This window comes from Globicephala melas, chromosome 8, assembly GCF_963455315.2.
Source record: "Globicephala melas chromosome 8, mGloMel1.2, whole genome shotgun sequence".
Lineage (NCBI taxonomy): Eukaryota > Metazoa > Chordata > Mammalia > Artiodactyla > Delphinidae > Globicephala > Globicephala melas.
Window position 1 is genome coordinate 8339750 of NC_083321.1, and position 27456 is coordinate 8367205.

At 39.4% G+C, this 27456-nt stretch overlaps 1 protein-coding gene across 4 annotated transcripts in view; it reads right to left on the minus strand.

Annotated features, from left to right (window-relative positions):
• Positions 1-27456, minus strand: part of RTN3 (reticulon 3) — a 62704-nt gene that overhangs the window by 8830 nt on the left and 26418 nt on the right. Inside the window, exon 3 of one of the 4 annotated variants that reach the window (XM_060303047.1) lies at positions 24928-27270. The exons of 2 other annotated variants lie outside the window; for them this stretch is intronic. In XM_060303047.1, coding sequence (XP_060159030.1) covers positions 24928-27270 — 2343 coding nt within the window. The remainder of the gene's footprint in view (positions 1-24927; positions 27271-27456) is intronic. One more of the 4 variants, XM_060303048.1, reaches the window with a different exon arrangement.

The window sequence follows — 27456 nt, forward strand, 5'->3', positions numbered from 1 at the left end:
TCCCTGGCTGTGTCCTGCACACTGGAGAAGCATTACCCTCGCATTCAATTACAGGTGCACCCCCGCCTGAAGACAATGATAAATGAAAATCAAATTACATCAGGGATGATGATTCACACTGCCAAAGGTACCTTTGGTTTCTGGACAGGTTTACAGAAACTTAGAAACTGACTTTTTAGTCGTGGCTACTGAAGTACGATGGGGTAAAACATCATTTACTTTAAATGTTTCAGTAGGGCAACTGTGGGAAAATCTTGCTGTTGACTAAATTAAGCAAACCATGCTTGTAAAAACATACCAAGTTCTGTTAGCGTTGGTTACAATGAAACACCAGTCTCTATGTTGATCTGAAGAGAACTCAAGGAAGGATTTTGGGTAGGGGATCATACAATTACTAAACGATGATACTTTTGAAAATGAATGGGGACACTGTTAATAACTTAGGAAACAGGTATAAACCAAGACTGTCTCAGGCAAGTGGGTCTTATGGTTGGGAAATCCAAACTGGAAAAATCTAAGTTCTTCTCCTTAAAGACACCTCAAAAACTCCGAGTGTGAGGGCTAGCAATTACCTCCAATCTAGCAATGACACAACATTTGAATTTCAATCCGTGAAGTCTAACTTCAACACTAATAGCCCTATGCAAGTTTCTTCTGTGCTACTCTTTGCTTTCAAAGAAGAGTAAGGACTTTGGAATTGGAGAGACAGGAGTTTGAGTTCTGGTAATTTTTAGCCATGTTACCTTAATTAACCCTTCTAAACCTTTGTTTTCTCATTTATAAAATGAAGAAAGTGACATCTATTTCTTAGAGTTGTTTTAAGGAACATATAAAGCTAATGTATGCAGAATGCTCATTAGCACTGTACACAGCACATGGTAAACACTCAAATTTTAACTATAATCCATATATGTATGTCACAGTTCATATGGCTACAAGAACAGTTTCAACACAGAATGCTTATTAGTGGAACAAACAGATACCATGTGCCTCTTGATGTAATGCACTGAGAACGGCACATCACTTCAATGGTATTCTTGCCAAACCATATTACCTGAATCTAATGAGAAAGCACCAGATAAAACCAGTTTGAGAAAAGTCTACAGAACAATTGACCAGTATGCTTCAAAAATATCAGTGGTATGAAAGACAAGAAAAAGCTGAAGAACTTTTTCAGATTAAAGGAGAGTAAAGAGGGCTTCCCTGGTGGCGCAGTGGTTGAGAGTCCGCCTGCCGATGCAGGGGACACAGGTTCGTGCCCCGGTCCAGGAAGATCCCACATGCCGCGGAGCGGCTAGGCCTGTCAGCCATGGCCGCTGAGCCTGCACGTCCGGAGCCTGTGCTCCGCAACGGGAGAGGCCACAGCAGTGAGAGGCCCGCGTACCGCGAAAAAAAAAAAAAAAAAAAAAGCTCTAACTTTAAAAAAAAAAGGAGAGTAAAGAGACTTGACAACACATAAATGCAAACTGTGATCATAGACTGGATAAGGGGGTAAAAACAGCTATAAAGAACATTGCTGGGACAAGTGAAAAAAATTGAATGTACACTATATAATTGATAAAAGTACTGTATCAATGTTGAATTTCCTAAATTCAATAAATATACTGTGGCTACACAAAACAATTCCAAACAGTTTCTGTTTGAAGGAAACATACTCCAAAATATTTAGGGATAAAGGGGAAGGACATTTGCAAGCAGTTCTTAAATGGTTCAGGAAAAAACATGTTCTATAGAGAGAGGGAGGGAGTGAAAGCAAAAGTGGTCAAATGTTAACAACTGGTGAACTAGAGCAAAGGTTATATGGGAGTTTTTCTTACTGTGCTTACAATTCTTTAAGTTTGAAATATTTGAAAGAAGGACAGAAAGAGAAAAGCTTAGAGGATAAGGCTGGGCCTAGAAAGAAAAAGACCTTAATGTATTAGAGAAGGAAAAAGGCATAAAAACGTTAGCCTAAATGCAAATCTACCTTTGTGCAAATTAGAAGAAGCCACCCTTCTTCGTGAACTTTACTGCCATCTGCTGGAAAACCGTGACGAAATAGTCAAACCTACAATGGTAACACATGTGACTGGTGCCCCCTATAGGTGTGCAGTACACAAGCTGCATAACAGTATGGAAGGCCCTGGGCTCGGCCTTAAAAACAACGGTAGAATTGTGGTGTGGGCTAGAAGCAGGAACATCCCGATTAGAAGGGGGATAAGAGAGGGAAAGCTGGGAAAAGATGGTTCAATACAACAAACCTCTGGGATGCTCTTTGACCACAACTTCCCACAATTTGCTCCTTCACCCCATTCAGGTCCTGGTGCATGGGATACCGCCTCAGAGGCTGCCCACCCTATCTCACATCCTCTCCTCCTCATTCTCTATCACTCATCTATCTCATTCTGCCTTATTTTTCGTCAGAGCACTTGTCACTTTATTTATCCACAGCAGGCTCTTCATAGCTGTTGCTGAATCCTTAAACATGAGCTAAACTAAGCTAATGACCAAGAGATGGCATAATCACAACTTTCATTTGTTTTCTGATAACCCCTCTCAAACTAGTCAAGTTTCTGCACCTAACTCCTAGCAAGTACAGTGGACCAAGGATTCTGAGAACACAATATCAAACAAAGGAAACAGGCATAGTCTGCAAACATTGAGGGAGAGTTAGGAGGATGAAACACACGTAGGAAAAGCAAGAAAGGAGACAGATGCCGAAAGTTTAAAATGTGAAGCCACTAGACTTAGGTTTAGTGTTTATTTCATAACCAGGAAACCAGCAAGAGGCTGCAATGGTTCGATTCCATGAAATATTCTTTTTCTCTTCTACTTTTTTTTTTTTTTTTTGCGGTACGCGGGCCTCTCACTGCTGTGGCCTCTCCCGTTGCGGAGCACAGGCTCTGGACGTGCAGGCTCAGCGGCCAGGGCTCACGGGCCCAGCCGCTCCGCGGCATGTGGGATCTTCCCGGACCGGGACACGAACCCGTGTCCCCTGCATCGGCAGGCGGACTCTCGACCACTGCGCCACCAGGGAAGCCCTTCTCTTCTACTTTTATTCAACTGCTCTTACTACGTCAGTGTAAGACTTTTTAAAACAGCAAATTCCTTATTTTTAACGTGTTTTCTTTCCTTCGTTTCCCATCCTTCTCTCTTTCAGTAAGCTTTAATTTAGTGGCTACCACGTGCCAGGCAAGTGCTAGGAACTGGGAATACAACACAACAGTAAACAAAGCAAACAAGGTCCTTACTCACATTCCAGTGGGGAAGAGAAGCAATGAATAACAAACAAGATACATGTCACTTGTAACCGAGGCCTGTAAGAATATAAACCCATTGTGCTATGATGAGAGGTAGAGTGGTCAGGAAAAGCCTCTCTGAGGAGTTGACACTAAAGGTGAGACATGAAGGATAAGAAGCAGGCCATGCAAAAAAGCCAGGGGAAGGGTATTCTAGGCTAGAAGATTCACGTGCACAGGCTCTTGGGGATGGTGGTGGTGGGCTTTGGCATTCCTTAGGGGAGGACAGAAGGCCAGTGTAGATGGTATGTAGTGAGTGAAGGGGAGAGCGGTGTGAAATAAGGCTGGAGAGACTGGCAGGGACTAGATCATGGAGTATTTTCACAGAGCAAAGTAAGGAGCTTGGACTTTACCTCACGTGAAATGGGAAGTTACTAAAGAATGCCAAGCAGGGGAATAACATTATATATATATATATTTTTTTTAATTTAATTAATTTATTTTTGGCTGCATTGGGTCTTCGTTGCTGTGCACGGACTTTCTCTAGTTGAGGCGAGTGGGAGCTACTCTTCCTTGCGGTGCGTGGGCTTCTCATTGCGGTGGCTTCTCTTTTTGTGGAGCATGGGCTCGGGCTCTAGGCGTGCGGGCTCAGCAGTTGTGGCTCGAGGGCTCTAGAGCACAGGCTCAGTAGTTGTGGCGCAGGGGCTTAGTTGCTCCATGGCATGTAGGATCTTCCCAGACCAGGGCTTGAACCCGTGTCCCCTGCATCGGCAGGCGGATTCTTAACCACTGCGCCACCAGGGAAGTCCCAACATGATATATTTTAAAAAGAGGAACACTTTTACTGTTGTATAGAAAATGTATTGGGATGGGGCAAGAGTACAGGCAGAGAGACTCCCTAGGAGGCTAACACCAGGCTTCAAATAAGAAATGATTGTCATTTAGATTAGGTTAGGATGGAGCAGAGTGGACAGGCTATACTTCGGAGGCAGAACAGACAGAACTTGGTGATGAACTGGATATGGGAGGTGATGGGGGAAAGAAATATGGATGAGACCTAGTTTTGGGGCCTGAGCAAACGGATGGATGTGGTGTCATTTACAGAGATGAGAAAGAGCGGAGTATAGGCCATGTTAGTTTGGGGATGGATGTCTAGAGACGTCCATAAAGAAGGGGCAGATCTACCAGTGGGAAGCAAACAGGACACGTCTGAGCCGGAGACACACATTCGGAAATCATCAGCACACAAATAACATTAAGAGTCATGGACCGCCAACTACGCAGAAAAAAAAGGAAGTCACAGAAATGGACCAGGTTACGTGGTACTGATAGGGAAGAAGGCCCAGTCTTAGTTCTGAGGTACTCCGATATTTAGTAGCTGAGTAAAAGTAGAGGAACTAGAGAAAGGAAACAGGGGAAATAACCAAGGAAGCAGGGGGTAACTAGGAGAGTACGTATGGCATCACAGAAGCTGAGAAAGGAGTGCTTTGTGGAGAAGGATGTGGAAACGGGCCAATTCTGCTGAGGCTGAATACCAATTCTGCTGAGGTTGTATAAGGAAAAAAGCGATCCTGGACTTAGTAATATGGAGATAGTTGGAGATCTGATCAAAGCTGTTCAGTGAACAGCTGGCGGGGGCTGAAGAGGAATCAGTGGTGAGACATGGAGGCAGTGTGAGAGAAGATGCCTAAGAAGTCTGGCTGTGAAGGGGAGTAGAGACATTCAGAGCCAAGGGATGGTTTAACATACGGGAAACACGAGAGCACGCTTCTATGCAGTCACAAGCAAGGGAGACTGAAGATAGGGAGCAGAAGCAGTGAAGTCCAGGAGAAAGGAGGGATGGAGATCCAGAGGCCAGGTGAAGGGACTGATCCTGGTTAGAGTAACGTAGTGAAGAGGATGCAGAGACACAGACACAGGCCCATTCACGGATCTGAAGAATGGAAGAGGAGGGACTCCTGTCTGAATGTTTTTATTTTCTCAACAAAAGGGAGCTGAGGTCATCAGCTGGAAGAGGGCAGGGGGGTGAAGATGGTTTATGGAGAGAGAAAAAGATATGAAATGGTTGTTTCAGAAAATTGAGAAAGTGTCTTAAAACTCTTAGAAGAAAACACAGGAGCACATCTTTCTGATCTTGGATTAGGCAATGGTTCCTCAGATATGATACCAAAAGCACAAATGACAAAAGAAAAAATAGATAAATTGGATTATATCAAAATTAAAAACTTTTGTGCTATAAGTAGTACCAAGAAAATGACAAGAAACCTCATAGAATGAGAGAATATATTTGCAAATTACTTATCTGATAAGGTATTTGTGTCCAATATATATATAAGAATAAAGAATTATAACTCAATAATAAAAAGAACAGCCTAAATGAAAAAAATAAACATAATAAAAATGAGAAGACACAAGAGGGAGGGGATACGAGGATGTAAGTATACATATAGCTGATGCACTTTGTTATACAGCAGAAACCAACGCAACAATGTAAAGCAATTAGACTCCAGTAAAGATGTTAAAAAAAAAAGAGAGAGAAAGGACCCAAATAGACATTCCAAAGATATACAAATGGCCAGTAAGCACATAAAAAGAGGCTTAACATCATTAGTCATTAGGGAGATGCAAATCAAAACCACGGTGAACCCACTAGAATGGCTATAATAAAAAGTACAATAACAAATATTGGCAAGGATGTGGAGAAATTAGAAACCTCATGCATTCCTAGTGGGAATGAAAAATGGTGCAGCCGCTTTGGAAAACAATTTAGCAGTTCCTCAAAAGTTAAACATAGAGTTATTATATGACCCAGGAGTACCACTCTTAAGCAAATGGCCAAGAGAAATAAAAACATACAACACAAAAATCTGTGTACGCCAATGTTCACAGAAGCGTTATTCACAACAGGGAAAAAGTGGGAACAATCTAAACACCTGTTAACTGATGAATGGACAAATAAAATGTAGTATATCCGTTCAATGCAATAATTACTTGTCAACAAAAAGGAATAAAGTTCTCATGCTACATGTTACAACACAGACAAAACGTGAAAACATCAGGCCAAGTGTGAGACACTGATTACAAAAGACCACACATTGTATGATTCCTTTTATAGAAAACATCTAGAATATGCAAATCTGTAGAGAGAAAGTAGATGAGTGGTTGTTTAGGGTTGTGGTGGTGGTGGTGGGAAATGGGGAGTGATTGCTAACAGGTATTAGCAATCACTTTTTTGTGGGGGGACTAAATGTTCTAAAATTGGATAGTGGTGATGGCAGAAAACCATTTAGCTGTACACTTTAATGGATGAATTGTATAGTATGTGAATTATATCTCACTAAAGGTGTTAAAAAAACAAAGACAGGGCTTCCCTGGTGGCGCAGTGGTTGGGAGTCCGCCTGCTGATGCAGGGGACACGGGTTCATGCCCCGGTCCAGGAAGATCCCACATGCCGCGGAGCGGCTGGGCCCGTGAGCCATGGCCACCGAGCCTGCGCGTCCGGAGCCTGTGCTCCGCAACGGGAGAGGCCACAACAGTGAGAGGCCCACGTACCGCAAAAAAACAAAAACAAAAAACAAACAGACAAACCTGCAATTATAGTCAGGGATTTCAACACCTCTCTCAATAACTGGCAGAATAAGTAGACAGAAAATCAATAAGAATCTAAGACTTGAATGCTATTAACCAATTTGACCTTCTTGACATTTGAAAGAACACTCCACACAATAACAGCAGAATATACATTCTTTTCAAATACATGTGGAACATTTACCAAGATACACTAAATTCTGGGTCTTGAAAAGGATTCAAGACACTTTCATGTTTTCTGACTATAACGTAATTACATTAGAAACAATAACAGAAAGATACTGGGAAAACCAATATCAAACTTTGTATAAACTAAATACGCTACTAAACAACTCACAGACCAAAGAAAAAAATCAACAGGGAAATTACTGAGTATTCTGAACTGAATGAAAATCAAAACCAGTGAGATCCAGCCAAGTGCCTATATTAGAAAAGATGAGAAATCAGTAATCTCAGTTTCAACCTTAAAAAACTAGAGAAAGAACAACTTGAACGCCAAGTAAACAGAAGGAAGGAAAGAGTAAAAACCAGAGCAGATCTCAATGAACAGATAACAGAAAAACAACAGAGAAAACAATGAAACCAAAGTTGGTTCTTTGAGAATATCAATAAAATAGATAAAACTCTAGCTAGACTGGTCAAAAAAAAGTGCGAGAATACACAAATTGCCAATATCAGGAATCAGAGAGGTGACATCACTACAGATTCTAAAGACATTAAAAGGATAAGGAAATATTATGATCAATGTTATGCCAATAAACTAGACATGTTACATGAAGAGGACACAGACTATCAAAGCTCACTCAAGAAATAGATAAACTGAATAGTCCCATATCTATTACAGAAACAAAACTTATAGATAAAATACTTCCCATTCAGAAAACTCCAGGGGAATTCTGCCAAACACCGAACAAGAAATAATAGCAATTCTACACAATTCTTCCATGATAATGAAGAGAAGGTAATGTTTACCAACACATTTTATAAGGCCAGCATTACCCTGATTCCAAAACTAGACGAAGACATTACAGGAAAAGAAAGCTATAGACCAATATTGCTCATGGACATAGATGTAAAAATTCTTAACAAAAATTCAGCAAATGCAACCCAACAATACGTAAAAAGAGTATATCATGACCAAGTGTCTTTCTGCAAAAATGCAAGACTGGTTTAGCATTCATAAATCAGTCAATATAATTCATCATATCAACAAACTAAAGAAGAACCATATGATCGTCTCAAAACACACAGAAAAACAAAATCCAATATCCCTTTTGATAAAACCTCTCAGCAAACTAGGTGACAGCAGGGAATCTCTTCAACTTGATAATCTACAAGAAACGTAGAGCTAACATCATATTTAATGAAAGAAGGCAAGGATATTCTCTCTTACTACTTCTATTGAACACTGTATTAGAGGTTTTAGCCAGTGCAGTAAATCAAGAACAATAAATTAAAAGGCATCAAACTGGAAAGGAAGAAGTAAAACTGTCATTATTCACAGATGGCCTGATTGCCTATGTAGAAAATCTGACAGAATCTACAAAAAAGGTAGTAAGTTTTAGCAAGGTTGCAGGACACAAAATTAACTATATTTCCATATATTAGTATTAACCAATAAGAAACTGAGCTAAAAACACCATTTACAATAGCATGAAAATATGAAATACTTAGGCATAAATCTAACAAAAGATGTATAAGACCTGTACACTGAAATCTATAAAATACTGCTAAGAGAAACAGATGAAGACCTAAATTAATGGAAAGCTGTATTGTTTTCAGGGGTTAAAAGACTCAAAATTGCTAAGGTGTCAACTTATCTATAATTCTAAGTAATTCCAGTAGGCTTTTTAAAATAGAAATAGACAAACTGATTTTAAAATTCCTATGGAAATGCGAAGGACCTAGAAGAGCCAAAACAACTGTGAAGAAGAACAAAGTTGAAGGACTTAACACTGTCTGATTTCAAGGGTAATATAAAGCCACCATTATCAAGATGGTGTAGTATTGGCTTAAAGACAGGCAACAGAGCAATGACACTGTATACAAAGTCCACAGACAGGCCCACACATATACGGACAAACTATTTTTTGACAAAGTGGCAAAGTCAATTCAGGGGAGAAATGAGAGTCTTCGACAAATGGTGCCAGAACAACAGAATATACATATGCAAAAATCCCCAAACTTTTATCAACACCTCACATGACATGTAAAAATTAACACACAAGAATCACAGACTTAAATGTAAACCCAGTACTATATAACTACTAGAAGAAAACAAACAAAAATCTCTGTGACCTTGGAATTGGGAAAAATTTCTTCTATACAACAATAAACATTTGATACATAACAGAAAAAACTGAAAAACTGTATTTCATCAAAATTAAAAACTTCCGCTCTTTTTGAAGGACATTGTTAAAAGAATAAAAAGATAAGCCACAGACTGGAGAAAGTATTTGCAAAGAATGTATCTGATAAACAACTTGTATCCAGAATGTGTATAAACACACACACACACACCCGTTCTCAAAAACAAACACAATAAAAACTAGTCCAAATTTGAACAGACTTTTCATCAAAGAAGATATATGGATAGCAAGTAAACACATGAATAGATGCTTACCACCATTAGTCATTAAGGAAATGCACATTAAAACCACAATGAGAGCCTACTATGTACCTGGCACAATGTCTAGTGTTAAAAGACTGACCATACCAGGACTTCCCTGGTGGCGCAGTGGTTGAGAGTCCGCCTGCCAATGCAGGGGACATGGGTTCGTGCCCCGGTCCGGGAAGATCCCACATGCCACGGAGCGGCTGGGCCCGTGAGCCATGGCCGCTGAGCCTGCGCGTCCGGAACCTGTGCCCTGCAACGGGAGAGGCCACGACAGTGAGAGGCCCGTGTACCGCAAAAGAACAAAAAACAAAAACAAAACAAAAAACAAAAACATAAAAAGACTGACCATACCAAATGCTGGTGAGTACATGGAAGAACCGCAACTCTTGTACACGGCTGGCTGGAATATAAACTAATGCAAACCACTTTGGGAAAAAGAATTTGGCGGTTTCTTACAAAGTTAACTACAACTATCCTATGATCCAGCCATTTCACTTGTATTTACCCGAGAAAAGAATACGTTGTGTCCATATAAAGACATGAATGTTCATAGCAGTTTTATTTGTAAAATAAATAAGCAAAACTGAAAATCAAAAATTCAGCAAAAATTGAAAATAACCCAAATGTCTGTCAACAAATGGTATATCCATACAATGGAAAACTACTCAGTAATGCACTCATCAACATGGATGAATCTCAAAAAAATTAGGTTGAGTTAAAGAAGCCAGATAAAAAAAATAGTACACATATTTTATGATTCCATATACATAAAATTCTAGAAAATGCAAACCAATCTAGTGACAGCAGGCAGATCCGTGGTTGTCTGACAGGAGGGAGAGATTTAAAAAGGGAGCAATGAGGGCTTCCCTGGTGGCGCAGTGATTGAGAGTCCGCCTGCCGATGCAGGGGACACGGGTTCATGCCCCGGTCCGGGAAGATCCCACATGCCGCGGAGCGGCTGGGCCCGTGAGCCATGGCCGCTGAGCCTGCGCGTCTGGAGCCTGTGCTCCGCGACGGGAGAGGCCACAACAGTGAGAGGCCCGCGTACCGCAAAAAAAAAAAAAAAAAAAAAAAAAAAGGGAGCAATGAAATTTTTGTGTGATGGAGATGTTCATCATCTTGATTGTGGTGATAGTTTCATGGGTGTATACATAGCAATTATACCTCAATAAAGTTTTTTTGTTTTTTTTTTGCTTTATCCCCAGCTTCAGAATCAGTACAGCAAAGAACAAACTCTGCTCCAGACTGCCTGGGTTTGCATCCTCTTCTATTTACTAGCTGTGTGATTCTGAGCAAGACACTTAACCTCTCTGTGCCTTGGGGTTCCTCATTTGCAAAATGGAATCATACAGTATCTGGATTTTAGGGACGTTGCCTGCATTAAATGGGTTAATCTGTAGAAGCACTCAGAACACTATTGATTAGGTAGTAATACAAACGTCAGCTATTATTATTCATTTGACTGCTAATTCCTGCTACAATTAAAATGGAAAATTGAAGAACTAAAGTTAAAATCTGCTACAGAGAATTAAAGTTGTTTTCCTTTCCTCTTTGTTGCTATGATACTAAGAAATTAAGATTGGGGGCCTTCCCTGGTGGCGCAGTGGTTGGGGGTCCGCCTGCTGATGCGGGGGACGCGGGTTCGTGCCCCAGTCCGGGAGGATCCCACATGCCGCGGAGCGGCTGGGCCCATGAGCCATGGCCGCTGGGCCTGCGCGTCCGGAGCCTGTGCTCCGTGGCGGGAGAGGCCTGCGTACCGCAAAAAAAAAAAAAAAGAAATTACGATTGGGGGATTACTAGGGACCCTTTCAACCAAATCAGCTCCTTTGATCTATTTTACATACCAAGCTTCCACATAAAATTTCCAATGAAAAAGAAGTTGCACTGTCAGCACTATGATAAAATAAAGAGAATGGCCTGTAAAAGGTTAGAGGGAGGCAGAGGGCCAGGAGGTAAATGCAACACGACAGGTGGGCCTACAGGGCAGGCTGGACTAGCATAGATTCAGGAGATTTTGACATAGAGGTGGAAACAGAAGAGATCACTTAGAAGCACCTCATAACACCTCAAACCCCATTTATTCTACCCTCCATGCAGTAACCCAAGACAGAGTTACGGAAACAGGGCTCACCACTCCTCCTCCCTGACCCTCCACATTCAAACACCGTGGCCTGACAAAGTCTACCTCCTTGAATCTACCCACAGGAAAAGAAGATCTTAATTGAGAACCATTGGGCTAAGAAACCGCCACTCTAGTACACCACCTGACAGAGACAAAAGTAGCTTTGGCTAGCCTCTTCCACAGTCCTGAGTACTGACCCAAGCTAGTTCAATGGGTACTAGAAAAAAAAAACGAAAGCCAAAAGTTCTCAGAAGTGCAAAGTCAGTGTTTTCCTTACTTTTCGGTTATAACTTGACCATTGTTATCACATGACCTAAAATTTATTTTCATTTGAAAGACCCTTGTTTCTAATTATGTTTCAACATGTTTAAAGTCTTGTGCTCTACTAAGTATTTCTTAGAATCCATTTCAATATATAATACAGCTTCTCTGTATAAATTTATGTAAGTAAAGTCAATAATTTCTCAGTTACCTTAATTATTTTGCTAATGGCAGATGAAGCATCTGACAATGAATGTATGTATTCACCAAGAGTGTTTATATTGCTGGTAGAATGATGACTGATTCCTTCCTTCCTTTTATTTTCCAAATCTTCTATAATGTGAGCATACTTTTTATTTTAAAAACTTTTAAGGATGTCTATCTCTTGCCCGTTATTATTTAAGGATGCAGTACTGTTCTTACACCAAAAGAGGGCACTAACACATCCAAAGGTAATCTGAAGGCAGAGGGAAAAAAATTGGTTCCTGCCAATTCAAAGAACAGCAGCACCATTGATTTTCATTCCTAAATCTGGGGAAATCTCTTGGTTTCACGACAACTTCAACCATTCCCAAAGCCATTCTCAAACTTCACTCTCCCAAGTATACACCTCGAAGAAAAGAAAGGCTGCTCAAATGCTTATGCTGAAAAGGAATAAATGTGCAAGAAATTTCAAGGTTAACCTTTAGTAGTCTACCATCTTTTTCATTTTCAAGAATAAATCACCAACTAAGGATCCATACAACATGTTCTATCTTCTGTGCACTAATTTTACAAAATTTGTAAATATACATCTCTAAGATTTAAATGTAACTGAAAGAGCTAAAAGAAAAAAAAAAAAAGGATTTATGACCACAAAAGGGAAACTGTTCAGTAATAAAAGGGGAAATGGAAATGGGCAGTTCAGTCTTTTATATGAACTGCCCAATGGAAATGGGCAGTTCTTTACTCATGTAAAGAAAAGTATGCAGACATTTTCACATTGATTAGTTCTTTTCTTTGGTTACTTTTGCAGTAATAGTTCATAATAAGTGAAGCCACTTTTTGAGTTGCAAAAGACATTGTGGATAATGTGTTTATAAACTCAGATCCAAATTCTGTGGCTGCTGAAATGGGTTAATAGTCTGCTCTACTACAGATTTATGCTTACCAAAGACACTCCACTCAAAATGGCACAGAAGGATCACTGAAAAAATACAAAACCGTCACCGACAAAGACAAACATACATGCTTTTGGCCACGGATGCACCTGGCAGCAGGCCAAAGAAATTTGTAGGAACCCCTTTCAAGCTAGCATTCTTCTCAAAGACGGTCAAGAAAAAAGTTTTTCATTCATTAAAATAACCTAACAACCCCACTTGCTTTCAATTTCAGATTTTAAAAGCACAGAAGACAAAATGGCCTTGACTACCCTTGCCCAAAAGAATAACTAGGTGGATCTGAATATGTGAACTTTTGAACTAAGTTATCTAAAGAATATATAAAGATAATAAATGCAGTGCCGAATCATGACGGAAAGGATAAAGGCACAAAACTCTGGCTTTAGTTTTCTATCCTTTTTTTTTTTTCTAGGTCATTTGCACGTTTCACAACTATTTAATTCTCCAACTAAGAAAGTCTACACTTAAGTCTGCAGAAGATAACCAGATCCAATCTAAAATTAAACAAAACACGTTAATTGCTAATAACTGTGAAAGCCCAAACTTAAAAAAGTGATTTTATGCCCTTTGCACACACTTATTTCTAATTCAGTCTTCCGATGCTAGTCTTGTTATTGGTAACATGACACTTCTCCTATGGTTACAATACACTTGGACTTGTATGCTTCTTTGACAGTTTGTTAAGTAAGGCAGATAAGTGACATGGTTTCAGACTATCGTAATAAGTGATAAAATTGTTTTCTTCTAAAAAACAGCTCATAGTCTCTAAAATCTTTACCAGTAATAAGCAAAAGAAATTTTAAAAATGAAGTATTAGGTAATATATATACCCTTGACTTCTGAGATCTCATTCTATTTTCCTGGGAGCTCTACTGTTTCCCTCACGGAAAAAATGGGAACCTGGTTGGTAACTGGGACAGCATTTCTCCACTCTGCCTTATTCCCCCCAAGATTTAACTTCCTCCCAACATATAGCACATTAGAAATCGTTTAGAGTGAACACCCATATAATCACTACCTAGATTTTTATTCAATACTAGCAATGTCTTATTTAAGTTTTTTACTGTGGTAAATATACATAACATAAAATTTACCATCTAAACCATTTTCAAGTATATAGTTCAGTGACGTTAAGTACATTCATTGTTGTGTAACCATCACCATGATCATTAATGTTTTACTACGCTTACTTATGTATCTGTTCCTCTTATCCACTAGCCCAATTTTTAAAAATATATTTCCAAAAAATATATATATATATATTTCAAAATAAATAACAAATATCAGGAAATGATCTTCAGCTTGCATATCATTAACAAAGTTCAATATTTACTGTTTTTCTTTTGATATAAGATTTACATACAATAAAATATACAATACATTCGCTGAGTTTGGACACATGCACACACCTATGTAACCCTATCAAACTACAGAACATTATCATCACCCCAAAAAGTTTTCTCATGTTCTTTCCCAGACAACACGCCAAGAAGTAGCCACTGCTCTGCTCTGGTTCTTTTCCCTACATAGAATAGTTTGCTTGTTCTACGATTTCATATAAATGGAATCATGCAGTATGAATCCTTTCTGTACTGCTTCTTCCACTATTCATAATTTCTGAGATTCACCCGTATTTGCTGCAAGTATCAAAAGATAACTAGCTATACCACAGGTTATCTACTCCTTTATCGATGAATAGCTTTGAGCTGTGATGAATAAAACTGCTATGAACATATACAAGTGTTTGTATGAATGTTTTCATTTCTCTGCAGTGGAGCTGCCAAGTCATGGGACACATGCATGTTTAGTTCTCTTAAGAAACTGGCCAACCTTTCTCCAAAATATCTGTACTATTTTGCATTCTTACCAATAGTTTGAGAGTTAGTTGTTGTCAGTCTTTAATTTTAGCCATTCAGGTGGATGTGTAGTGATTAACTTATTTTGATTTTAATTATGTGAAGACTTGGGAAGTTGAACACATTTTCACTGGATTATTGGTTATTTGTATATCTTTTGTAAGTGCCAGAATCTTTTCTGCCCAATTTCTTTTATTGTGCTGTTGGCACTTTTATTGTAGAAATGTAGTTTTAAATATTTCCTGGATACTAGTCCCTCATCAGACATATGTTTTGTTAAGCACTTTCTCCTAGTCAATGGCTTGCCTATTAGTGGTGTCTTTTAATGAGCAAGTTTTACTTCTGATGAAGTCTAACTCACCGATCCTTTATTTTATGGCTAGTGCATTCTGTGACTTAAGAAACCTTTGCCTATCTCCAAGTCATGAAGATATTCTCCTACGCTTTCTTCTAAAAGTTCCATAATTTTAGTTTTTAATGTTCCATTTTAAGTTCATTTCTGCATATCATATGAAGTAGGGATTGTGGTAGGCAGAATGCTAAGATGGCCCCAAGACTCTTACTCCTCGGTGTACATGCCTTATATAATACTTCCTCCTACCCCCAAACATGAGCAGACCCTGTGAATACGATGGGATAGTCACTCTCGTGTTTAAGTTTCAGTTATGTGAGATCTTGCAGCAGACTAGAGAAATTCTCCTGACAGCTTTGAAGAAGCAAGCTACCATGTTGTGAGAGGGCTGCAAGACCAGGATCTGAGGGCAGCCTCCTGGTGCTGAGCACGATCCCCGCCCCGCCGCCAGCCAGCCAGAAAAGAGGGATCCGGTCCTTCAACCTCCAGTGAATCCTACCAACAATCAGTGAGCCTGGAAGAGAACCCTGAGCCTCAGATGAGATCCCAACCCTGGTTCACACCTGGTGATTTCAGAATCACACTTTATTTCAGCCTGGTGAGATCCTGAGCAGAGGATCCAGCTAACCTGTGCCTGGACTCCTGACCCTTGAAAACTGTGAGACAGTAAAGTTGTGCTAAGTTGCCAAATTTTTGGTAATGTGTTATTTCTGGATTCTCTGTTTCTTTGACCTACTTGTTGACTCTCTTGCAAGTTCCACAGTCTTTATTACTGGAGTTTTATAATGTCTTGGACTATTCCAAGCCCTCAATTTTGTCCTTTTTCAAGATTGCTTTGGATTTGCTACGTCTGTGTACTTCCAGAGAAATTTTAGAATGAGCTTGTCAATTTCTATTGAAAAATTCTTCTAGGACTCTGAACTGTACTGAATCCATAGGTGAATTTGGGTAGGACTGACTTCTTTACGATATCGAGGTTTCCAATCCATGAACACAGCATGGTTCTCTTCTTAGACAATTCTTGAGCGTCTCTCTGCAGTTTTGTAATTTTCATTATAGAGGTCTTACACATTTTTTTCTTTTGGTTAAATTTATTCCTATTTTATGCTTTGGTGCTATTGTAAATGGAACTTTAAAACTTTTTAATTTTCTGATTATTTGTTGCTAGTATATAACAAACGAAACTGAGTTTTGTGTATTAACCTAAAAACCTGTAAACTTGCTAAATTAAATTCACTTATTAGTCTTAGCAGTTGCTTTGTATCAGTAGATTCCTTAGGATTTTCTATGTACACAATCATGTAATTTGCATATTAAGACAGCTTAACAACTTCTTTCCCAATAGTCATTCCTTTTATTTCTATTTCTTGTCTTAATTCAAAGGGGAGGACTTCCAGTATAATGCTGAATACAAATGGTGAGGGTGAGCATCTTTGCCTTGTATCCAGTGTTAGGGGAAAGTGTCCAATATTTTGGCATTAAGCATAATGTCAGCTATAGTTTTCAATAGATATCATTTATTAGACTGAGATTACCTTCTATTCCTAGTTTACTGAAAATTTTTGTCAGAAAAGGATGTTGAGCTTTTTCAAATACCTTTTCTGTATCTTGACAGAGTGCTGGATTTGATTTGCTAACATTTTTTTTTGATTTGCTAATATTTTGTGAAGGATTTCTCATCTTATTATGTTCCATAGGAATACTAGTCTCTAATTTTCTTTGTAGTGTCTTTCTCCAGTTTTGGTATTACTATACATATACTAGTCTGTGAGTTGGAAAGTGTTCTCTCCTTTTTCCTTAAATGCTTGAAAAAACTCCCCAGTAAAACCACTGGGCCTCGACTTTTTTTGGTGAGATTTTTAATAATGGATTTAATAGAAATTGTGTTAGCTTTGGTAAATTGTATTTTTCAAGGAATTTGTTTCATCTAAGTTGGCATAAAGTTGTTCATAATATTCTATTGTCCTTTTAATATCTGTAGGATCTGAAATAAGCCCCTTTTCATGCTTAATATTGGTAATCTGTATTTGCTTTTTTTTTTTGATCAGTCAAGAGATCAATTTTATTAATCTTTTTCAGGAACCAAATTTTGGCTTTGTTAATGTTTTTTATTCCTTTAATTTCTGCTCTTATCTTTATTCTTTCTTCCCTTCTGCTTCCTTTGGATGTGCTTTGCTTTTTCCAGCTTAAGTTGAAACCTTAGATCACTGAACTTAGATATTTTTCTTTTCTAATACATGCACTTAGAACCATAAATTTCCCTTTCAGCACTACATTCCACAAGTTTGATATATTGTATTTTCACTGTCATTCAGTTTAAAACATTTAAATTTTTTTCTCATGATTTCTTCTTTGAGCTATAGATTATGTAAAAGTGACTTGCTTAGTTTCCAAATATTTGGGAATTTTCCTAGATATCTTCATTGTTTACAGTTTTTATTTCATTATGGTCTGAGAACATATTTTGTATGACCTTAATCTTTTAAATGTACTGAGTTGTTTTATGGCCTAGCATATTGTCTATACTGGTGAATGTATACCTTGTGCACCTGGAAAAGAATGTGTATTATGCCACTACAGGGCACAGTGTTCTATAAGTATCATGTAGGCCAAGGTGGTTGATTGTGCTGTTCAGATCTTTGTGTTTCTGTGTAGTTAGTTTATCAATTGCTGAGAAACAGGTATTAAAACCAGTAATTATGATTAAAGAACTCCCTATTCCTCCCTTTAATTCTGTCAATTTTTGCTTCATTTATTTTGAAGCTGTTATTAGGCACATATACATTTACAACTGTCAAGACGTCTTGATATCTTTTATCACGATAACATGTCACTTTTTACTTCTGGTAATACCCTTTGTCTTCTTATGCTTACTTTTGCATGGCATACATGCATATATTTCTTGGTATACCTTTTCCCATCCATTTCCTTTCAAGTTCTGTGTCTTTACTTTTTTTTTTTTTTTTTGGCGGTAGGCGGGCCTCTCACTGTTGTGGCCTCTCCCATTGCGGAGCACAGGCTCTGGACGCGCAGGCTCAGCGGCCATGGCTCACGGGCCCAGCCGCTCCGCGGCATGTGGGATCTTCCCGGACTGGGGCACGAACTCGTGTCCCCTGCATTGGCAGGCAGACTCTCAACCTCTGCACCACCAGGGAAGCCCTGTGTCTTTACATTTAATACATATCTTTTATAGTCAGCATATAAGTAGGTCTTGAATTTTTATGCAGTCTGTCACTCTGATTGTAGTCTTCAGTCCACTAACATAGTGATTGCACCAAGTCTCTCACCTCTTGGGAGACATACACCCTTGACTTTTCAATCTACTTAAAATATTGTACCACTCCATAAAAAATGTAGGAACCCCTTCTCTAGTATAGATTCACATACTCTTGTGTTTTGTTATAAATTGTCATATGAAATAAACATTATAATCTCCGCACACATTATAATTTCTCCTTTAAAGTCTTACATATTTTAAAGAAGAGGAAAAAAAATAAGTCTTTTATTTTTACTCAGCTATGTACCATTTTCAATGCTCTTCATTCTTTCCTGCAGGTCTAAGTTTCTATCTGGTATCAACTCCCTTCAATCTGAAGAACTTCCTTTACTGTTTCTTGTAGTACAGGTCTCCTACTGATAGATTCTCTTAGCTTTCTTTTATCTGAAAATGTCTTTATTTTGCCTTCATTCTTGCGAGGTATTTTTGCTTAACAGAGATCCTGGTTGACGTTTTTCCCCGTATGGCACTTTAAAAGATGTTATTTCACCGTCTTCTGGCATCTGTGGTTAGTGGTAAGAAGTAAGCTCTAATTATAATGGTCATTCCTTTACATGTGTCTGTTTTCTCCTTATCTTTCATTTCAGCAATTTGACTAAGACATACTGGGAAGGAAAGGATTGACTTGGCAGTTCTGGAATGCTCAAACGTGAACATGCCAAAGAAAGGTCTGTCTTCAGGACTGGCTTTGCCTGGCTCCTGGGAGATGAACTCTGAGCCCTTGGCATGTTCTGGCTGATTAGTGTTTCTGCATACCTGGGGCCTTGGGCCATGCTGTACCAGCATGACCACTTAAGTCTACCTGAACAATATGATTTATGGCAAACACCTGTTCTTGCTCTAGGTGGCTGGGCTCTGAGTAGCTGAGGTAAGTCATGGGGATACTGCGTGCCACCCTGAACACCCAGGACTGGGTGAGCTTCCCTAGTTGGCAGCACTTCGCACATGTTGTCATGTGTCCTTGATGGGAGGATTAAGGACAGCTCTGTGCGACTCTACTGGACCCCTGGAAGCTTGCACCTGGTTCCTCCTGGACTTTATCCCATGTGTCTTCCCCCTTTGTCAATTCTAATCTGTGTCCTTTTGCTGTATACAGTTGAGTATAACAGCTTCTGAATCCTGTGAGTCCTTCTAGCAGATCACTGAGCCTGACAGTGGTCTTGGAAACCTCTGACACATGTACCAAGGTATGGTTTTCTTCATCCTTATCCTAATAGGTGTTTGCTAAGCTTCTTTAATCAGTAAATATGTTTTTCATAAAATTTGAAGGGTTTTTTTCTGCCATTTTATCTTCAAATATGTTCTTCTCCAGCCTCTCACTTTCTTCTCTTCTGGGATTCCAACTATACACGTTAGCTCTTATAATATTGTCCCAAAAGTCCCTGAAGCTTGGTAATATTTTTTTCTTTCTATTCTTCAGGTTGGGTAGTTTTCTGTTCATCTATCATCGAGTTCACTGACTCTTCTATCATCTCTGTTTTACTGTTAAGGCTACTCAGTGAATTTTAATTTTAGCTTCTGTATTACAGAATTCCACTTTGCTCTTTTTTGTTTCTATTTCTCAGTTGAGATTTCCTTTGTTTTCATTCAGTGCAAGAATATTTTCCTTTACTTCAACTGATCAGTTATAGTAGCTGCCTTAAAACCTGTTTCTCAATTCTAACATATGAAGTTAGTTTCTGTTGGTTGTCTTTTTTCTTCAGACTAAGTTATATTTTCCTGGTTTTTAAAATGTTGTGCAGTTATAGATAATACCTTGGACATTGTGAATATTACGCTGTATAGCCTCTGGACTCTGTTATATTCCTCTGCAGAGTACCGATATTTCTGTTTTAGTATGCAATTAAATTTGGCTTAGACCCAAACTGCAAACTCTCTGGGCAATCAATACCTCAAATCTTAGTTCAGTTCTTTTATCTTTGTGGTTCAGGGATTAAACAGAAGCTTATATAGAGAGCTTATACTCAGAATTTTAGGCTGTCAGTCTCCAGATCTCTCCTTTCCAGGATTCCTCCTCCCCTCACTTTTCAGTGGTCGAATGGCTGTGGCTGACCTGAATTCTGTCCTCTGGTAAGTTTTCTATTAAGTTTTAAACCAAGCTGCCAAGTGCCAACTTCAGCCTTCCTCTGGCTAAAAGCAGTAAAAATGGAAAATTAACTTCATGCTATCTCTTCCTGAAAGTGTCAGCCCTTTTTCAGAATCTGTCTGCTTTTGCTCATTTTCCAGCGTTTCCAGGGCTCCCTCGCTGCCCCCACAATTCTGTCCAGAGGACACAGTTATGTGCAGAAAGATCAGGTCCAGTGAAAGCCTACTTGGCCATATTGTAAGAAAAGTCATCGTGATCTTGTTTTTAAAAACTTACTTCAGAATCACTGTGTGTAGGTATTACAGATTCACTTTTAATGATACCAAAGTAGGTATTATTCTGAAAACCTTGTTTTCTAACTTGTTTTTTCCTACTTTAAGCATTCATCATGTAATAAAAACTCTGCTATATTCAATAATATAGTTTTTATTAATTATGAACATTTTCACATAACAGAAGAAACTTCAACTTTGACAGCAAATTGACAGTAACTAGAAAAATAATGCACATACCCAGAAGTGAAACTGATAAGCAGTGTGGCACAACGACCCTAGAGAAATATGTGCATGTGTGTAAAAACAGGCAAGTACAAGGATGTTAACTTCAGCACTGTCTATAATAGCAAAAAATGGAAAATAATCCAAATCTTAATTAAAAGGGAAATAACATAGTAATAAACTTCATTACTACACAGCTGTTAAATAGAATTATAGATATTTCAACATGAAAAGAGTTAAAAAAACCTAATGTTGAATGAAACAAGTTGCATAACAAAAATAATATAAGTAAAGCTTTAAAAGTACAAAACAGGTATTCCCTGGTGGCGCAATGGTTGAGAGCCCGCCTGCCGATGCAGGGGACACGGGTTCGTGCCCCGGTCCGGGAAGATCCCACGTGCCGCGGAGCGGCTGGGCCCGTGAGCCATGGCTGCTGAGCCTGTGCGTCCGGAGCCTGTGCTCCGCAACGGGAGAGGCCACAACAGTGAGAGGCCCGCGTACCGCAAAAAAAAAAAAAAAAAAGAAAAAGAAACACCAATCTATAATAATTCCAATGGCTATACAGTATTTTGACTGTACAGATATATTAAAAGATACTCAAACAATCTCTAATTGTTAAGATACTGAGATATATGCCACTATCATAAACAGCCCTACAAAGAACATCTTTGTAGCTGTTTTTGTACGTAAATGCTTTTTTTTTTTTTTTTTTTTTTTTTGCGGTACGCAGGCTTCTCACTGTTGTGGCCTCTCCCGTTGCGGAGCACAGGCTCCGGACGCGCAGGCTCAGCGGCCATGGCTCACGGGTCCAGCCGCTCCGCGGCATGTGGAATCCTCCCGGACCGGGGCATGAACCCGTGTCCCCTGCATCGGCAGGCGGGCTCTCAACCACTGCGCCACCAGGGAAGCCTGCTTTTTTAAATTTTTTTATTTTTTAACTTAGAATTCATACCTAGAAACAAAATTGCTAGGTCATTTCTAGTTCTTTGTTATTAGTGTCATATATACCATAGAACAGCAAAAGAAAAATAAAATACCATTAATTTTTTCATTGTTTCTTTTGCCTATTTTCCCCAACAACTTTAGGCAGGACATAATTACAGAACTGGTTTTACTTTAGAAAGGAAGACTACTCAGATATACTACTTAGAACTAGACTCTGGTATATTTTGCTATAGTTTATATTTTAAAAGATTTATTCATGAAGACAATTTTAAAAGGTTTTCAATTCTGAAACCTTAAGGAAGACCTTTTAGCTTCTGGGTCTAATTATACTAGTCTTCTTTAATTATCATCTAAAAATATCTACTAATCACAGAATTTGGTCAGTGACAAATATCCTAAACTTCCATACTCCTTTTTACCTCTCACACTAGATTAAATAACTCAGTTGAGATTTGCTGATAATTAGTACACAGTACTTTATTTACTACAACACTGTGAAGCAGGGCAAAATAACTACCAGAATATTAACAAAGGAAGATGCCAAACCAATCCGGCCATTCGGCCAGTTGTCTAAGGTCACACTAAAGCAGGTATTTGCCAGAACTAGACTCTGGATTGTTGCCTAATTTCTACATGCCTCATCACTCACAAGAATTACCTTTAAGAATTTTGACAACAACGAATGAAGAAAGCTAGAATATACCAGAGTCAGAGAATCATATTATTGAAATGATATTGATGACCACCTACTTCAACATCCTCACTTTACAACTTAGGCCCCAAAAGGTGATGTAATGTAATTCTTTAAAGTCACACTTCTAGACACTGTAAAGCAACAATAATTCAGCTCTCTTTAATCCAAGTTCAACAATCTTCAATTACTAAAGTATAACAGCTATCCTTAACTGCCATTTCAAATTTTTGAGTTTATAAAAAAGCCTCTATGTTTTCACTGATAATTATTAACAATTCGTTCACTAACAAATAATTATCCAGTACCTACTATATGCCAGGTCCTGTACTTGGTGCTAAATGAATATTCACTATATACTAGGCCCTGCATTACCTGCATTTTCACATGTAACCCTCTCACTATTATTATAAAGTAAGCACCATTATTATCTCTATTTTAAGGATTAAAATTTACTAAGATTAAATAATCTGCCCATGGTCTTCAGTAAGGAAATGTCTTTATAAAAAGTAAACAGTGCCTTTCTGCTGCAGGCACTAAGGGCAGCAGTCATGGCTCTGCAGCAGCCCATGACTATGGGCTTCAAGGTGACCCAGAACGTGAGCAAGGAAGGTGACCCACAGAGGCCAGCAGGGCACCTTACCAAGTAAAGCAAGTTAGTGAGGGACAAGCTCTGAGAGGCATGGGGCTTCACTCCTTACAAGGAGTGCCCCTGCAGGAGGAGCTGAGCAGTGTTCTGGATACTATGAGGAGAGGAAAGCGGCTGCTAAGGACTAAGCCCCCCTCCTTACTCTGCATAATAAAACCTTTACAGAAAAAAAAAAAAATGTTAGTGGTATAATCTCACTTATAAATTTATCCTAACGAAAATACTTTTTGTTTTAAATATTATAACTCTGCATATGATTTCATTTGAAAGAAGGGATCTATTGTTTAAAAAGTTTGGAAGGGCTTCCCTGGTGGCGCAGTGGTTGAGAGTCTGCCTGCCGATGCAGGGGACACGGGTTCGTGCTCTGGTCCGGGAGGATCCCGCATGCCGCGGAGCGGCTGGGCCCATGAGCCATGGACGCTGAGCCTGCGCGTCCGGAGCCTGCGCGTCCGGAGCCTGTGCTCCGCAGCGGGAGGGGCCACAGCAGTGAGAGGACCGCGTACCGCAAAAAAAAAAAAAAAAAAAAAATTGGAAAACACAGAGTCCTCCATAGCACCTAACACTGACCATACAGTAAGTGCAGAACTTGGTATCAGATTAGAGGTTGGGGGTCACTTTTGAAGGGTTTTATATATCCTTTTTTTCATTATACTTTCTAAGACACCAGAATAGAGAGTATTTGAAATAATTTAACTGAAGGCCAACCGCTAGGAAAGTAATCACTCAAATAAATAGAAGACAAGGGGAAGAACTTCTAGTACCATATATTGGGTTTTGGCCTGAAGCATGATAAACAAGGTCCAAAGTAGAAGAATGCATGAGTTCTCTTAAGTGTTACTCACAAAGTTGTACTACAATACTGGTTACCTACTTTCAGAGCATAAAATCTCTGCGGTGTAAGATCAAATTAATTAAAAGTTTCATTTACTATCTTCCCAGCAGGGATTCCTTTATCTTTGATTGCTAAATAGATTTTCCAAGGCCCACAGCAAAAAACCCAAGTGCCAAGCAGTGCTATTATTACAGAGATTTAAAAATAAGCTTTGTGGGCTTCCCTGGTGGCGCAGTGGTTGAGAGTCCGCCTGCCGATGCAGGGGACACGGGTTCGTGCCCCGGTCCGGGAAGATCCCACATGCCGCGGAGCGGCTGGGCCCGTGAGCCATAGCCGCTGAGCCTGTGCGTCCGGAGCCTGTGCTCCGCAACGGGAGAGGTCGGAACAGTGAGAGGCCCGCGTACCGCAAAATAAATAAATAAATAATAAAAATAAGCTTTGTAAATAAATAAGAGCCTAGCGATGTTCTTAAAAGCAGCAATCTCCCCTAGGGCCAACGTATAAGGAAAGGAGAACCTTGAAAAAACTGGACCATACAATTTTTTCTTTAGAAGAATATTAATTTTAACAGGTAGTCTACTGCTTTGGAAAATATTTGTACAAGAAAACCAAATCAAGCAACCATTAAAAAAAATCTACCTTTTCCCATTTTACTGTATATTTTTATTCTAGCTATAATTTTGGTGATATAAATCAGAGACTAAAAAAAATAGCACTCTAAATAATCAATCATAGCAGGATTAACCACATGCAGTATTTCTAATGTAAACAGTTACCTGAGAATTCTGTCAGAAGTCTTGCTAGGACATCCTTGTTTACCAGTTCAGTCTTGCTAAGGCTGGAAGTGACATCTACCCTAGCAGCTTCTTTGGTAATAGTGGGCTTCCTGGAAATCCCGAGATCAGATCCAGTCTTGACATCTCTGTGTTCTAGGACATCATAGGATCTCTGTGGCCAAGATTCTGGAGCAAATGTTAAAGTCTGCTTGAGTATTTCTTCGGGAGATTCTATTTCATCCTGTACAGAAGCTGACTTCTCAAGCTTCCTTTCATTCAGTTCTTTCAGTGCTTTGATTGTGAGCTGTTCCTGGTCTAAGTCAAGAGATGCTACTGGAGTACCCTGGGTAGGGAAAACGTCCAGAAGCTCACTCCCATCTGTTTCCTTGCTTTGTTCATTGTATTTGCCTTCTATGTTTTTAATTTCAGAACCACCTGACTCACTTTCATGTAAAACATCTACAGGAAGAGCTGTTTTAAAGTCCTTAGTTTTCTCTGATGTTGCTTCGAAGGTATTTCCTTCACCTTTACCTACTATTCCTTTCTCTCTGGTTTCTGTAAAGGCTGCTATCAGGTCCTCTGGGGAAGAATCATCTACATCTTTAACACTTTTTTCATGCAATGACTCCAAATAGGCAGAGGTGGTCACATTTCGTGAGAATTCTGTCTTACCACTATAAACCTTTGGAGGTGCTTCTGAAGGAAGTTTGGGGTTCTCAGCTGCAACAAGCTTTTCAGGAGCAACTACACTCATACTATCTGACTGCTTCACATCTTCTGACGTGACATTCATATTAGGTACTTGTGAACATGCTGCCTCACCAGCTGGACTCCTTCCAAGAATATCAGGCTGAACTTGTCGTGGCCCAGAGTCACTGATGGATCCGTCAAAGTTTCCAGATGTTTTGTCTTCCTTATTACAATGAAGAATCTCTTTGATTGCTCTTTCATCTGTTTTTACAACAGCACTTGGGATGGAAACAGGTTCTTCAGCCTGAATTTTGTTGCTCTCAAATGAAGTATCTGCTGTGATGTCCTCTATCACCGTGTCATCAGACTCACCAGAACTGTCAGCCTCTGTCACGTCTCCCAACACAGAGGTCTGCCAGTTCATTTCACCCTTCAGGTGGCCATCAGGTAAAACCACTTTCACTGTGGCCACCCCAGAACCAAGAGAGACACCTTTCTCAAATGGAGATCCAGGTAACTCTGAAAGCGTGTCATCTCTTTTTTGCACACTGCCTTGCACACCTTTGATATTGATTTCTTGTGTGGAGTTGAGACAGTCTGGCATAGCGTTTTCCTGTGGGCGAGATGTTTCTGCCCAATCACCTGTTGATTTAGGGATAGTAGTGCTCCCACTGATAGAACATACAGGAATTTTCTGCTGAGTGTTACTTTTAAGATTTACAACTGGAATTTCTGAGATATATTCACCCATGTCGGGTCCTGTAGCTTTTGTGATGTAGTCAGATTTATCACTCTGCTGTTTTACTTGAGGAACCAAATCCCAAGTCAATATTTCATTAGTAAAGTTATGCATATCATTTACACATCTAGATACCTCCTCCAATGCTGCAGTTGTGTGTGAAAACTGCCTAGTGAGCAACGCAGAGGCTGGGGAACGCCCTGTTTCTTTATTTCTCAGTGGAAATACTTTGTCATTAGACTCAGAAATGTCTGCAGGTGATTCTCTATCAATGTGCACTGCCCAGCTACCAAAATCATTTACGTTTTCCTTATATGCGTCTTTAAATTCTCTGTCAAATGCTGCTTCGTCAATAATTACTTCAAATGGTGATTCAGGGGAATCCTTTTCCGTAATACCAACTCCTGAAACTTCAGAGGGGGACAAGGAATAGGTACAAATACCTTCTGCTTTATGCTGCTCGGTGGGTGGCTCCTGGGCTGTTAGCAGAGTGAATTTGTCACCTGCATCCAAGGCAGTTCTATCGTCCCTACTTGGTACCTCATTTGGGTTCTTGGACTCTTGATCTTTATTTATCTGCTCTTGCGTGTGACCAACTTCCTTTGAGAGAAAAGCAGGATGATCTGGGAAACTGTCTGGAATGGAAGGACGGTTACAGTGAACTCCTTCTGCAACAGAAACTGGGGAGTCTGCTATGTCTTTACTGGTCCCCTGAGGCTTTTCCATCTTTTTCACATCTAGAGGAGCCAAGCAGTCTTTTCTTTCTTTGGCTAAAACAGGCTGGCTGCCTAACACTTTGCTTTTTTCTCCATGTAGTATTGTAAGGTCAGTGTTATATATTTCAGAAGATGAACAAAAGAAGGAAGTCATAATTTCTGAAGGTGGCTCATCAGAGCAAAGAGAGCTCAATCCCTCTATGGTCAGCATTTGAAAGAAAAAAAATTGTTTACCAGGTACAATTACACATTAGCTAGTCAGGCCAAGCAGCATGCTTTTTATTCTAAAATTCGTATATATACACACAGGATGTACATATACACACACATAAATATATAACAAAACAATGAGCAACGGTTATCCTATAAGACATGCATAAAATT